Consider the following 16,050-nt stretch of genomic DNA (forward strand, 5'->3'; position numbering starts at 1 on the left):
TACAGGAAGCGACTTTTTAAAACAGATAGTCCCTTCTCTTTGAAAGAGAAGGAGAGATGCCTTTTGTAAGACCAGGGGTCAGCCAACTTTTTCAGCAGGGGGCCAGTCCACTGTCCTTCAGACCTTGTGGGGGGGCTGGTCTATATATATTGGGGGGAGAACGAATTCCTATGCCTCACAAATAACCCAGAGATGTATTTTAAGTAAAAGGACACATTCTACTCGTGTAAAAACACGCTGATTCCCGGACCGTCTGTGGGCTGGATTTAAAAGGCGATTGGGCCGGATCCGGCCCCTGGGCCTTAGTTTGCCAACCCATGTGTAAGACCCCACAGTTCTTTTTTTAAAAAAAATACTTATTTTTTATTGTGGTGGTTTTTTTTTAAAAGAAATAAGGATAGCATTAGAGTTTTCCCGATTTCTGCCCAGAAAGTGGAATTTTGTCTGAGCCCTGTTGTCTGAGGCAAAACCCAGCTGGTTCCTCCTACCATTTCTCTGTGTCCAAGCACTTGGGAAGAGGTTGCACCAGCTGGCCCTACCCTGCTGCTGCTGCTGCTGCTGCTGCTGCTGCTGCTGCTGCTGCTATGTGACCCAGTTATGCCCCAGGATTTCAGTTCACCTTGACACAACCATCCCCACAGCATGGACAAGCCCTGCGCTTGATATATGGGTAGAGGCTCTCCATATTGCTACCACACACACTAGCCAGCACACTTCATCACCCCCCTCATCTATATTTTCAACTCATGTTGGGGAACTCCTTACTGTCTACTTAGAATAAAGCTCTCCCTTCAATTTACAGCACGCAATGTATATACCTGGCATATGCGCTAATTTTCCTTGCCTTCCTTGATTCTGGGTTTCTATATTGTCCCAACCAGCCAACGGTATCTTTTCAGATGCCTTACTGAAACATCTTTGCGTAACATTATTTTGGAAGCAGTTAACATAAGTACAGCGGACGCTCGGGTTGCGAACGCAATCCGTGCGGGAGGCGCGTTCGCAACCCGCAGCGTTCTCAACCCGCGCCGTTGCGTCAGCGCACGCGCGTGGTGCAATTTGGTGCTTCTGTGCATGCACAAAGTGCAATTTAGCACCTCTGTGCATGCGTGAGTGCCGAAACCCGGAAGTAACCCATTCCAGTACTTCCAGGTTTGGCGCATTCGTATCCCGCAGCAAGCACAATCCGCAGCAAGAGCAACCCGAGGAATGACTGTATCCATCGCAAAAGAATCCCAATTACATTTGTATTTTGAAGAAGAAGAAGAAAAAATGCAAAACTCGGATCACCATATAAAGTTTGAGGCTTTCATTTGGAGCCACGGAGATCTTTGCACTTGCAGTTGTTAACTTTCCATCAACATCTCCCTGAATTAAAGACTCCCTAAGTATGCATCGACCGTGAAGATCATTATGGTTATGGACCCTTAACATTTAAAATAGTTTTTGTGTGTGCCTGTGCGTTTATCTACTTAGTCCTGCCTCCACCAACTATAGGTTGACTAGCAATTAACACTAGACCACAGCGCATCCAAATTAACGATAGCCCTGCCAATTCTAATTGGTATTCTAATTAGTCCGACAATTCTACTAATTAAGGACATTAAACTTTTTAACAAAGCCTATCTTTTCTTTTGTACTGCATGTGTTAAAATAGCTTTGGAAACATAGTGCGGGTGGAGAGAGGAACAGGAAGGTTCACTTACTGTTACTGAGGTGTTAAGTTTTTTTTTAGAAAAAGAAAGAAAAATATCTGGAAGCTTTTCAAATCTGGGAGCCAAATATTTATTCTCTATTCATTTTGTTCCTTTCCTATTTAGAAAGGAATTCCTGGCCATGCTATTCTTTGCAAATATTATGTAACTAAAGGATGAGTGAAACTAACACGGTACAAAAAAAATTCTTCCATTTGGGAGAGCAAGGGGGGGAGGGAATGGAACAAAATTCCCACCAATTAATGGGGGGAAAGTTGCATTACAAAAATATCAAAAGGGAGGCAAAATGATGAAATTCTTATGTGGGCAGAGCTAGGGCTTTGTTGCCTTTGAAGAAGCCAAGTGGGGTTATGTCTGCAAGCAACTGGTGATCTGCATTTTGCAGCCTCCCCAGGTGCCTGCATTTCTGGAACCCCCATGACATCCTTGTGGTTTTCTCTAAATGTAGAAGGCCAATGACAGCTGTTCATTGCTTTTCGTTTTTTGTTTTGTTTTGTTTTAGTGCCCTTATTAAAGGCACCTAAATGCGGGAAAGATCAGAAATCAGGAAGACCAAATTTTTAATTAAAGATTGGAATAACTTTATAACATATCTTAGAGACGACTGTAAACAGTTGGAATCACTAGCAGGAATACAATAACACTTGTAAAGTAACACGAACTTTGGATACTATGGATATATAATAGATATATTACAGTAAAAGATGCAGGAATAAAATTTAGAAATAGAACCCATGGAGGGAGGTCAGAAGGTTCAAGATAAGATTTTTTTTGTTTCTTTTTTGTTTGTTTTTGGAACTATTATGCTTGTTGTGTATAATCACTAATATATATATATATATATTAAAGGCACCTAAATGGGAGGCCTTCTTTAAAATAAGCCATCCTCCCCAGTTCCGTGTGCTTTATTTAAGACTGAAGGGGAAGGTGTAATTAGGTAACTTCTCCCACAGGGCTTTTTTCAGTTACTTAGCATGAGCAACCAGGGAGGCTGCAGTAGAATTTAAGGGCAAAGAGGTTGTCTTACTACTGATTTTGTAAACGTTCTTGGGAAAGACCTGATAACCATTTTGGCTAAAAAGCAGATGGGTGGGGGTGTCCTATCTATCTATCTATCTATCTATCTATCTATCTATCGGCTACCTAGAGCCAGTAATATGGTGGTCTGGAAAAAGCCACAGAGCTGCCAAGCAATGCTGCCATTTCCCAGACCAATTCACCGAGGCAAACATTTGACTCCCATAAATGAATTAGTGCGACACATAGATCTTTACTCAAGTTTGTTCCTACAACTTATTGAACACAAGGCAATAATTCAAACTGGTGCAATTGTATTCTGATCTGGGTGGCTACATTCTAGAAAGCAAAGTTCCACCTTTTTCAATAAAGGAAGGTGTTAGTTTAAGAATTCCATATAGGTGATCAAGAACCAAAAGTTGAAATTCATAATTAATTCATGTTGAATGCTAATTGCTGATTGGAATATTTAATCATAATTTTTATATAAAAGCTGTTCTGTATGAGTTGACATTAGGCATACACACACACACAAGTAATATACTCTGTTTTGCATCCAGGTAACTAAGCACTAGACCACCTTTCCTCTCATTTTCAAATAGAGCAAAATGTTAGTTGACCCTCTTTGCTTTGGTCTGAAGAAACTGAAATATTAATTTCCAAGTGCTATTCACTCAACGAATACTTGCTAGGTATTGTGGTATTCCTCGCACCCAAGACAACATTTTTGAATAACAAGAGGTTTGACTAGAATTAGCCAACATTTGCTTATTTCAGTTAAGACTCTGATCTTGTCATGAAGCAAAAGTTTACTAAAATTAACAGGATTGCATAAGCCGAGTTCAAATGCAACAAGAAGTCTGCTTACCCCTTCAGGAGTGGCACTATATACCTGCTCCCAATCTCCGTCTCTTTATATTGCGAAAAAAGGGAAACAGCTGTGGTTCAAAGTTGGGGATGTTGTGAAAAAAAAAATGTCGTTTTAAGCATGTGTGACAAAGCTTGGCTTCAAACCTTCTTGCTTCTGTGTGGTTTGGGTTTTTTTTGTTTTTTTATTACTTCTGTTAATACAGTGTAAGCTTAATTGCTCAATATCTTTTGTGCCTTACATTTAATTTAGAACATGCTGTGCGCTTTGAAACAAACCACTCATCTCAGCAGGCACTTGCTATATACTACACTTTTAGCCAAGTGCTACACACCTTGCGGCATCAGGTCTCCTGCAGAGGGGTCATGGGCTTAAAAAAAAAAAAAAAAAACCAGCCCCAACCATGTGGTCAGCTTAAAAGGTAAAGGTAAAGGGACCCCTGACTATTATGTACAGTTGCGGACAACTCTGGGGTTGCGGTGCTCATCTTGCTTTATTAGCTGAGGGAGCCGGTGTACAGCTCCAGCATGACTAAGCCGCTTCTGGCGAACCAGAGCAGCGCACAGAAACGCCGTTTACCTTCCCGCTGTACCGGTACCTATTTATCTACTTGCACTGCATTCTTTCAAACTGCTAGGTTGGCAGGAGCAGGGACCAAGCAACGGGAGCTCACCCCATCGCGGGGAATCGAACTGCCGACCTTCTGATCAGCAAGCCCTAGGCTCTGTAGTTTAACCCACAGCACCACCCGCGTCCCACATGGTCAGCATACCCTCCAACAATTCTCCGATGTAAATAGGGATGTCCTAAATAAAAGCAACAACATTATTATTATTATTATTATTATTATTAATAATACTCTGCCCACCTGGCTGGGTTGCCCCAGACACTCTAGGCGACTTCCAACATACATAAAAACATAATAAAACATTAAGCTGTTTTAAAAAACACCTTCCCCATACAGGTCTGCCTTCAGATGTCTTCTAAAGGTTGTATAGTTACTTATCTCCTTGGCTCTGGGGTCACATAACTCCATGCTCTCCAACATTTCTCCAAGGAAAATAGGGGCATCCTACCATATCCTCCAATGTATCTCCAATGAAAATAGGGAAAAACAGGACATTCTGGGATCAAATCAGAAACCGGGGTGGCTTCCATAAATCTGAGGTTGTCCCTGGAAAATAGGGACACCTGGAGAGTGTCACTGGTCTCTAAATAGCCACATGTGTCACCCAACATGAGGGCCAGGTATGGAAGATGCCTGCTTAAAGGGAGGAAACAGAAGGAGAACATCACTTCCCAAATGGCACCCGATTATTTTTTTGTGGGGGGCATTTTGTTAAAAGCATTTGGAATGTTTTAACAAAATAAATTGGCAGTGCCAGGTTTCTTGGGAAAGGGCTGTAGTTCAGTGGGCAGAGCATACTCTTTGCATGCAAAATGTCCCAAGTTGAATCTCCAGGGACAAACCATGACGAGCTGTTGCCAGTCAGTGTGGACAATATTGTGCTAGATGGGCCATTGGTGTGGGGAAGGGGAAGGCAGCTTTTCATGTCCCTACTAGAAGCCCCTTGGGTTTGTTCTCCAGACGTGGCTTCATTGCTGGGAGAGGAGCAGCAACAACCTAGAGGCATTGAATGCTCTGCAGATATTCAAGCCAGTTTCTTCTCTTGCTGCACTCTTACCAGATCCAAAAAAAGAAAAAGAAAAAACAAGGAAGGGACACTTTGGGGTGTTATGCATTCTGTGGTGCACTGATTTGCTGGTAAACCGGTATTTTGAAATTATTATTTAAGATATTCCCATAATTTTACACAGCAGGTCTTTCTGAAACCGCAGGCCCATATTATGCAATCTGGTCACTAGGCACCTGAAAGCAGCACCATTGTGCATGGCGGTCACAGAATTTGGCCCATAATTAGGAACTGGATGTATTGGATATTTAATATCATTCTTTTTTGCCTTCTACAACATTAAAAAAATGGTGCATCTATATTAATAGGCATGCATGTGGCTTGCATACCATGGGACTGTATTGTGAAATAGGTAGCAGAAGGCAGGGAAAATCTTTATGTAAAGTTATTAGGCATGCAAAGAAGATGCTTTTAAAACCTTGCTGCTGCTGCTATTTTGCATCACAGCTTTTTTTTTAACTGTTAAAAAGCTGCATGATGGATTTAAAAGACTGCAAAATTGAATGTTAATAGGGCCTTTCCTGATTTGATCATATTCGTGGTGATATGAAACATATTTTGCAATTGTTTTGTTGTTGTTGTTTTAAAAAAAACTTAAAAGAAGAAAGAGATTGAGGGGAAATCATTTTACACTGATTGGAAATATTACAGTTCGTAGCATGGCAATTTATTACTATGTAACGCTGTCCTGGAGTTTTGAATGTTCACTGGTTATTTTTTGTGTGACACTTAAAACAAGGTCTCTCTGTTCAGGGATCTGTAACTCGTCATTTGTAGCACATCATGTTAAAGGGCTATCAAGCTGGCCTCAGTCAGGACCTTGCAAAAATGCATCTTTTTTTTTTTCTTACCACAAAATAAGGGTCACAACTCTGTTTCACAGTAAGTAAAACCTAACAAAGATTAAAGTATTCAGCAATAGATGGAAACACTTATTCAATAAGCTTGTGGGAGGCCACTCACCACACAAGTTTAAAACCTTGTATTTCTTTTTACACACAAGCCTAATTTAGATTACGAGCTAATGGCCTGTATCTTCTTATGGCAGTAAAAAAAAAGTAGAGGATGTGAGATCCTTAAGCTGCTAGAGGCATATAAAATAGTAGCTTAAATTGATTTTTTTAAAGCACATTTCCTCTTTTCTTTTTAAACACCCAGACAGTTTTTTAAAAAAAGAATTTTGTATTAATAATAGGACCAAGATCAAGGAACATTAATGTCAAAATTGGGTCCACTGTGAATTAAGGGAGATGAGTCATTAAACCTTTTTGTTGAGAAAGCGGGGTGGTCGGGGGAATGGTTGGGTGTGTGGGGAGAGAACAGAGTCATACTGGAAATGCTGACACAGACCCATAACAATAGCAGCTCCGCCAGGGATTACTTTAATTCGAAAAGCAAATTGTGCTGTTGTGTTTTTAGTTCAAGTGGGGAAAGTCGCAAGAGGAACAATGTTGCATGAGGATTTTTTTATATATATATTTAAAGAAGAACACTTTTTTATTTTATTTTATTTCCCATGTCAAGCAATACATTTAAATATCGATTATGCATATGACTTCCTGGAGATGTGCTACTCCAGGAAAAAATAAGGTGGAGTTTGCCAGAGGCACTCTGGCATGCTTTGCTGGAAGGGGGGGGGGGGCAGAACAAGATTGCTAGCTCCATTTAACCATTTCTTGCCCGCTGTTGTTAATGATGGTAACATGACAAAAAAATGGGGGGGGGGGGCTGTTAGTTCTGGAGAAGCAGCTACCAGCAAAAGAAAGAGAATACAGAGTGCAAAAAGAGAAGGAATAAAGAGGCAGGTATAAATAATGGAAGAATGATCTGGAGTAGGGAGAATATTTCTTTAATCAGTGTGTTGTTGTCTTTTAAGGCAAGCAATTAGAAAAGCAAATAAGTGAAAATACTTCGCCTGTTCTGTACTATTAACTGGGGTGGGTTATAATGAAATCATGCAAAGGGGAGAAAGAAGGGATGGTAATATCAGTGTGCATCCGGAAGCAGAAACCACCATTTAAATCTAAGTTGATTCTCTCTCTCTCTCTCTGTGTGTGTGTGTGTGTGTGTGTGTGTGTGTCTTCCATAATATATCAAAATCATGTTTCATGCACCAAGTCCAAATCAAGCACAGATGGATTCAAATTCAGGGAGATAATTTTTGGAACATGAACGCACCATGGTGCCCAGTCATGCTAGGGTCAGAGACTTGTTCAGCTGCCTCACACCTGAGCCATAGGTGCTTAAGTTAGGAGTGGCCAGACACTTTTCCTCATTCCCACTTTTTTCATGGAGAGCAGCTCCTCTCTTCCAAGCACCCAAGCGTGCTCATGGCATTCTGATCAATACGGCAAAAACCCTTCCTTCAATAAACACCAGCTTATTATCAAGCGGAAAGCAGATATACCTGTGGATAGGGATAAAAGTGAAATGTTGACACATTTCTGCCTGTTCGACAAAACTCGCAGAACTGCACCTACTGCATCTGAAACGCTGGTGTGGATTCTCTATCTCTCTTCCCCCCCCCCCTCCCCTATCAGCCTAACCTTCTGTGTTGATACATGAATGCTGGTACCCACTTACAGGGATGCCAGATGATCAGTGCAGAATGAAGGTCCCAGGAGAAAAGATCACATGGTTTTCTCTGCCCTGTGACGTCACCAGCAGATGGCATGGGTACCAGCTCTGGCAGTTGGCATCAATGTCACTTTTTAGAGATCAATGAGATAGTGCAGATATACACAGATCTAGACTCCAGGAGACGATGCGACAGTCAGATTGAAAAGATTTGGAAGGCAAAAATGAAAACTGGCTATTGAAAGACATTTTTTTTGAGGCCAAGGTAATGCAAATTCATTTATAATACCGATATAATATTTAACTACATCTGCTGAGTGTGCATGCAAGTATGTGAAAGATACAGGTTACAAATCCTTGTGTTTTATGAATGCTGTGCTTCCTTCTTCTCCATCTGTTTCAGTGTTTCTTAAATCTTGTTGCATACTTTCACTGATTATGTAATACTGTAAGCGGGCTATGGACAATACTCAGAGAGTTAATCTTTTGATAAGGGGCTTGGTTTTGTTTTGTTTTGTTTGTTTGTTTGTTTTTTAAAAATGTGCATGTTTAAAAGTCCCTCACACCTCCTCGTTTGCGAATTTGCATTTGCGTGTTTTTGTTTGCCAGTTTGAACATCCTGATATATGCTGCTTGAAAAGTGAGTACAGGGACAAGAACAATACAACGAGAAGCAAATTGTTTCTCTCTCAACAACCCCCCCCCCCTGCTTTTCATTCTGAATTCTGAACACACGTGCACAATTGCAGTCAGAATCCACAGTCCATTCCTGTCAGATATTAGCTGGAGGGAAACGTCTGTTCCTTGAAGAACACAGATGCTGCAATAGGATGTGATGGGGTTTAGCTTCGCTTCTGATTTTTTTTTTTTATGAAAAAAAACCAGTTAGTTTTAAAATTGGGAAATTTTGTTTCAGATCCCCACCCCCCGCCTTTCATAAAATAAAAAGAAAGCGTGCAATTTATTGCCAAATGCCTTCTGCAAATGTTTGGTATTTACACTATCCTGCTTTAATAGGAAAGAAATAATCCACGTATCACACATTTTCATACCGACCATTAGAAAAAGCCTCTCTTCGTATTAATTGAGTCACTGAATGATTCATTTGCCTTCTTTTTCCATTTTAATTCTTTTCAATCAGTTCAGACTTGATTGTGATGATTTGTGGAAGAATATGTGCAAACAAATCACAATTAAAAAGTTAAAGGCATTTTTACTATTACCTAACAGATTAATTGTATCTTTTAAGTCTATTACCTTGCCTCATTTGAAACTCTAGAGTACTTGGATAGTTGAAATGTACGCATTTTATAATCATTCTTTATGAATTCCACATTTTTAGATGTTCTGTAAATTTGAGTTTTTTATATAAAAAAAATTAAAAGGGAAAGGGGTTGATTTTAAATTTAACTTTCCTTAATTGCCAATGTTTTTCTTCTGATAGTTATATTGCATTTTTGATGTAGACATTTGGACCAATTCAATGCATAAATATAGCAAATGATAACAATTTCGAAGAATTGGCTGTATTTCTTTGCTGTTTGTGGGTGTGTATGCACCTACCGAAATATGCACGTCGTTATTCTCAGTACTAGTAATTATGTGAAAACGTAACTGAAAATATGTATAATGAATGTAACCTTCACAAATGGATACACTTAAAACCTTGTGCTGGCATTTTTTCAGGTCACATAAGATTATAACGCCATGTTAACGCTACCATTTGATGAGTCTGTTGTAGTGCCAGAGTCACAGATGTGCAGAAAGTTTTCCAGAGAAAGTGAGGACCCGAAGCAAATCAAGAAGCCGGAAAGCTTTGCAAAGCAGATTACGCACCAAGGGAAAAGCATCAAAAGGTCGACAGTGGAAGATACAGAGAAAGAGGAGGTGGAAGATGAGCGAGAGGAGGAAGACGAAAACGGTTTGCCCAGGAGGAGGGGCCTTCGGAAAAAAAAGACGACCAAGATGAGGATAGAGAGGGTCAAATTCAGGCGACAGGAAGCCAACGCAAGAGAAAGGAACAGAATGCACGGCCTCAACGATGCGCTGGACAGCTTAAGGAAAGTGGTCCCTTGTTACTCCAAAACGCAAAAACTGTCTAAAATAGAGACTTTGAGGCTGGCTAAAAATTACATATGGGCTCTTTCCGAAATCTTACGGATTGGCAAGAGGCCTGACCTGCTGACGTTTGTCCAAAACTTGTGCAAAGGTCTCTCTCAGCCCACGACAAACTTGGTCGCAGGATGTCTACAACTCAACGCGAGAAGTTTCTTGATGGGTCAGAGCGGGGAGGTGGGCCACCACGCCCGATCTCCCTACTCCACTTTCTATCCCCCCTACCACAGCCCAGAGCTGAGCACACCCCCAGGTCACGGGACCCTCGACAATTCCAAGACCATGAAACCCTACAATTATTGCAGTGCTTACGAGTCCTTCTATGAGAGCACTTCTCCCGAGTGCTCCAGCCCCCAGTTCGAAGGTCCCTTAAGTCCTCCCCCAATTAACTATAATGGGATATTTTCCCTCAAGCAAGAAGCAGCTTTGGACTATGACAAAAACTACAATTACGGCATGCATTATTGTGCCGTGCCACCCAGGGGTCCCCTTGGGCAGAGTTCTGTGTTCAGGTTGCCTGCAGAGAGCCACTTCCCTTACGACCTACATCTGCGCAGCCAGTCTCTCACCATGCAAGATGAATTAAATGCAGTTTTTCATAATTAATGAGGAAAAGTGGGAATAAATAAGTAAATAAATAAGTGGTCATTTACCTCTCTTCTCTAATTATGATAAATCGGGTGCTTTTGCCCTGTCTAATTGGTGCACCTCTACTTAAAAAAAAAAGCATGTTTGCTAAGTTCTAAAGTGTGTCAACTACTGTGGGGCATTAAAAAAAAAATCTCTGTGTAAACAATAATAATAATTAAAATAATGATAATAGATAAATAAATAATTTTACTTATCAGTATTTAATTCCAGATGGAACTTGGTAAGCACTGTGAGATTCTGTTTTAACTGGATTTCTTAAGGTTTAATTCCCCCTTCCTCTCCTGTTTGTTCCATTTTTGCCGAGCAGTGTGTCTAAATAAAATTGTGGAGCCAAGAAAACGCACACTGTGTCTAAAAGTCTGCAACAGTATTTTAATTGTACAGTAACTATACCAATGCATGCTACTCAGATCAGATGAGTAAAAAAAACTGATGTATTTATAATAATTAGAAATGATATATTATGTAATGGAGAAGAGGTGATTTTTTTTATAAAGAAAAAACAACTCTCCTGAATTTTTTTGTTTAAGGAAAAACTGTCGCAGGCGTCATGAGACATAGTGGAGATGGTGCAGCAATATTTTAAGCTATGCAACAAAAAAAGAAAGTGCATCTAAATAAAACGAGTGGTAATCATTGATAATTATTCAGCTTAAAATTTGAAACATTTGCTGGCAGGGGCTACCAATTATTTTTGAAAGTTTTTTGTCACCGTTTTGCATCCATCATTTTACTATAAATCCCATATGCTATCTGCACTCCTTTTGTATTATTCTGCCTTCACATGTAAAGTTTGTTAGAATGTACAACTGTGTTTTTCATTACTTATTTTAAATGCAATTAAAACATAAATGTTTTCAGTCATCACCATCAGCTATGATATAAAGTCAGCTATGTCACACTGATTCAGTATGATCATATCAATGGATCTTGGGTGCCTTGTTATTTTTGTGCAATGTTATTATGTTCATACTCTTTAGGAAGTTTATGTAACACAAAGAGAAGTCTGATCCATTCAATTAAACATCCCAAGTAAGCTAAGGAGGTAAATATCGTTCCAAACAGCCCATAGAGTGAAGTGTACTAATAAGGTGGCACGAAAATTGCGAACTGCAGGGCTATCGCTCTGCAAACTCCATCCATGCTGAGTTTGATAAATTGCTTACAAATATTTCAGCGCAGGATTGAGATTACATCTGATTAGTTTTTGGATTAACATATTTGATATTCTTGATCTATACTCAGTAATAATTTTTAAGACTTGATTAAAGGAAATCTGAGGACGACGCGGGGGGAGGGGAGAGAGAGAGAGAATCCCAGCAGTTTCTACAAAATATCCCATGTAATTTCAGCAAACAATCTGTCGCTTACTGATTTTTGCATCTAGTGTTCCTAAAAAGCAGCAAGAGTGTGGAAAAACAAGATTTTCCTTGATTACTGCAATAATTCTGTGACACTATTCAGCCTGATCCCACCATATAAACAGATTTATCTGGACATTAGTCCTATGACTTCAGAGGAGTTTACTTTCATATATGTGTGTTTAGGGCCACTGGCTTTATTTAGTATCCATCTCAAACATGTCAAATCTATGGTATTAAGTAGCATTCCCAAGATCAGAAGCTAAGAGATTTAGGAAATTTTCTGGGCTTATGTATTCTGTGCTTTGTTTCTATACTATTTGACATATTTTGGGGGTATTTATGGTTGGTTCTCCATTTGAGAGAATGGTTTTTAGTGAAATTGTGTAGGGGTATCCTATATTTTATCTTAGCTTGCAGCCCACAAGCCAGATAGCCTAGCAGGAGCTCAATACATCTCTTTTTGCTGGGGGGGGGGGTTTAAAAACAGGGTAGGGGATTATCCAACACCTGGCAGGCCTCAGTGTGGGGCTGGTATGCTGCAACTTGCTTGCGGCTCACAAGTAGTACAAGCCGGAGTCTGATTATTGTTCCTCCTTAAGCCCTTGACACTATTCTTGACTGAGCTACTCAGCTGAGCACATCTTTCAAGACTGGCTCAAACACATGTATGCATCAATTGCTCTCCCCACGTGCCTCCTTAACACTTCATAACTCCCAGTCCTGGGTCTGAGCCACTTCCGTTGGAGAAGCATTGTGTTTTAGGTAACGCGAAACTATATATTCACGATGTGTGGGAGCTGCAGTGGCTCGGATCATGTTGCAGTCAAGAAGTGATGGACATGCAGGTGTTAACAGGTCCTCTGTGTGAAGGGGGTGGTAGGTTAGAAACATTCCGTACTTCAGCTGCATTAATAATATTTCATAGTAAGAAGACTGAGATCAGAGGGGGGGGAGCAGTTTGGTGACAGAGTTGCATGTGGCAGGTTCAATCCCCGGCATATCTGGTGAAAAGGATATTAGGTTAGCAGGTCTGACTTTGAGATCTTAGGAGAGCAGCTGCCTCTAAAGTAGGCCAATGATCTGTCTCCACATTAGGCAGGTTCATGTGTTCTGCATTTGAAAAGCTTGCTGGTTAAAATTTCAACAATCTGATGTAGCGTGGTCTTCAAGTGTTGTTCTTGCTCTGCTGAGGGGGTGGGGGAGATTAAGAAAAGCAAGGAACCCTGGACTAAAAAGGTAAAGGTAAAGGACCCCTGACAGTTAAGTCCAGTCGCGAATGACTCTGGGGTTGTGGTGCTCATCTCACTTTACTGGCCGAGGGAGCCAACGTTTGTCCCCAGACAGTTTTTCCGGGTCATGTGGCCAGCATGACTAAGCCGCTTCTGGCAAAAGCAGAGCAGCACACAGAAACGCCATTTACCTTCCCGCTGGAGCGGTACCTATTTATCTACTTGCACTTGGACGTGTTTTCGAACTGCTAGGTTGGCAGGAGCAGGGAACGAACAACGGGAGCTCACCCCGTCGCGGGGATTCAAACTGCTAACCTTCCGATCGGCAAGCCCTAGGCTCAGTGTTTTAGACCACAGCGCCACCCGCGCCCTACATTTATCCACATTTAAGTAAAGCAAACAAAAGTGAAGAATGCACTTGCCCCCCAACCCAGAAAATTGCCATGAGTAGTCTCTTCTGCAGTTGAGTAATTCCTAGGCAATCTAAAAGCAAATCTTGAATTCAGAATATATATATGTGCTTCAGCTACTAGAAGTTTGGGGAACACAGGAACCTGCCTTAAACCAGGTCAGACTATTTGTGTGTCTAGCTCAATATTATTTATATGATTGGAATCGGCAGTCCAGGCTGTAAGGCAGAGAGTCACACAATGTGCTAGCATACCCTTTTACCTGGAGATGTCAGGGATTGAACGTGAGACCTTCTGAATGCAAAGCTCTGTGTATAACCCACAGACACTACAGTCCATCTTAGAAACCTTCAAGATCTAATGGAAGTTCCTCCTCTTCCTCACAGCAACTGACTTGGTGTTTGCAGCTTGCACAGATACGCCATGGGCATGTTTGCACCATGCTCTCCCCCTGAAGCCCATGTTCTGCTCAGAATACCCACAGTTATGGAATCCAGGCAGAGAGGGGAGAGAAGAGAGCATGGAGTTGCCAACTTGATTGGTTCCCGGTCTCAGTTCAAAGTACAGGTGCCTTTGGCTTAGAACCCAAGAATCAGCTGGTGTGAATCCTATCTTGTCTGCCCTCTCATGATATTGCCATCACACAGTCTTCTCCAAATGCCCCCAATTTCTGAAGGATGGTAGGTGATGACTGGCGAGAGGGCCTTCAGATGACAACACTTTTGGAATGCCCTGCCTTTTCCTGAAGAATACTCTAATGACTTTTGATAATTATTTTCTACTATTTTGGGTGAACCACGTAGAGGTTTTGGGGTGTTTGTTTGTTTGTTTGTTTGTTTAATTAATTAAGTGGTCTATAAATTTTGATAAATTAAAATTAATACAGTGGTACCTCGGGTTAAGTACTTAATTCATTCCGGAGGTTCGTTCTTAACCTGAAGCGTACCTAACCTGAAGCAAGGTACCACTGTAAATTCAAACATTACCGGTAGGCAAAAACGTATTTGTTTTCCCCAGCTTTTGAACCTCCTAAGCAGAGGTTCTATGTTTTATTCCTCAATGCTCTCTGAGTTCAGGCTGTTGTGCTTTGCTGCTATTTCACTGTATTCCCCCGACACACACACACACACACACACATTAATGTAAGCCACCCTAAGGACATCACAGTGTTGAACACGGAGGATAAAATTCTAGAAATAGATAGAGAGGGTGCTGGATGGGAATGTCTTGCAATGACCAACGCAAGATGAATGCATACACTTTTTGATGCAAAGAGATGTGTGCCTTTGCACAATTTGTCCCTCGGTCAAAGGGCTGGTGCAAGAAGTAGGCTGTGTGCTGCTGAAACAAGTGGTCTAAAAACTGCAATGTCTTCCAAATGGAGTCCTCATATTTACAGACCCAGAGATTAGCTTCCTGAAAAAATAGCTGTGAGTGAATGAGAGGGCTTCCCTCCTGTCTCCAAAACAAGGTGCAAAAGTAGCTGTGCCGGTGGTGTGCAGTCAGTGGACTAGAGGGAATAGGCTTGTCCCCTAAATGTTCCTGGTAAATTAGAGTCTGGAGCCTCTTTCCCAAAGTCCAGAAAACTTCTACCCAGCTTAGGGAGGGAGGCACAATGCTCCAATGGGATCCAAGAGCTTTCCTGCCAGCTTCCCAAAGCCCTAGCAGGGCTCCAGTGTCCTGTCAGAAGCCTGGCGCCTCCTTTCCAAAGCCTGGGAGGCATGATGCTCACACATGTGATGTCACAACCTCACACATGCGACGTCACCTCCGCCAGTTGCCTTGGCAAGCTGGCACGTCTGGCTCTGCAGGTTCCCCTACAAAACAATTCTGCTACACACCATTGGCCAATGATCTAGAAGACTTGCCCTTCCTGTTATGTGGCTTATGTATGCATGCAAAATATACTGTATTTTTCCGTGTATAATACGCCCCCGTGTATAAGATCGCGGAAGCAAAAATCCTCTGCCTGCTCGCCAACAACAGCCACCAGCCACCTGGCCATTTGCCGCAGCAACAGCCAATCAGCAACAGGAAACAATCCCCTGTCCCCACTCTGCACTATCTATGTGTAAGACGAACCCCAATTTTTGAGATGATTTGATCTGGAAAAAAACCTCATTTATACATGGAAAAGTACGGTAATTCAATATATATTGAAAGAAGAAGAAGAAAGGGCTATGTCTGGCTTATCCTTCCCCCCTTTAAGAATAAAATGCAATGAACCTTAAAATGCAGCCTCATTATCTAGTTAGATTTTGCACAGGTTATACAAATTCTAGGTGGGAATTACTATTTAAAAAATGATGTGCAATATAAAACAGATACAAGATCTATGATCTAATCAAAATCCCAAAGAGAGTTCAGGCGTTATCTATAGTGCATCACCAATACATTTATACAGCAATCA

General features: G+C 41.2%; 1 protein-coding gene across 1 annotated transcript; it reads left to right on the forward strand.

Annotated features, from left to right (window-relative positions):
* Window positions 1–7,874: 7,874 nt before the first annotated feature.
* On the forward strand, window positions 7,875–10,622 carry NEUROD6 (neuronal differentiation 6). The gene is made up of 2 exons (XM_033165598.1): window positions 7,875–8,136; window positions 9,558–10,622. Exon 2 carries the CDS (start codon window positions 9,579–9,581, stop codon window positions 10,590–10,592), a length of 1,014 nt encoding a protein of 337 aa, XP_033021489.1. The 5' UTR covers window positions 7,875–8,136; window positions 9,558–9,578; the 3' UTR covers window positions 10,593–10,622.
* Window positions 10,623–16,050: the final 5,428 nt, after the last annotated feature.

Source organism: Lacerta agilis, chromosome 12 (assembly GCF_009819535.1).
Source record: "Lacerta agilis isolate rLacAgi1 chromosome 12, rLacAgi1.pri, whole genome shotgun sequence".
Taxonomy (NCBI): Eukaryota; Metazoa; Chordata; class Lepidosauria; order Squamata; family Lacertidae; genus Lacerta; species Lacerta agilis.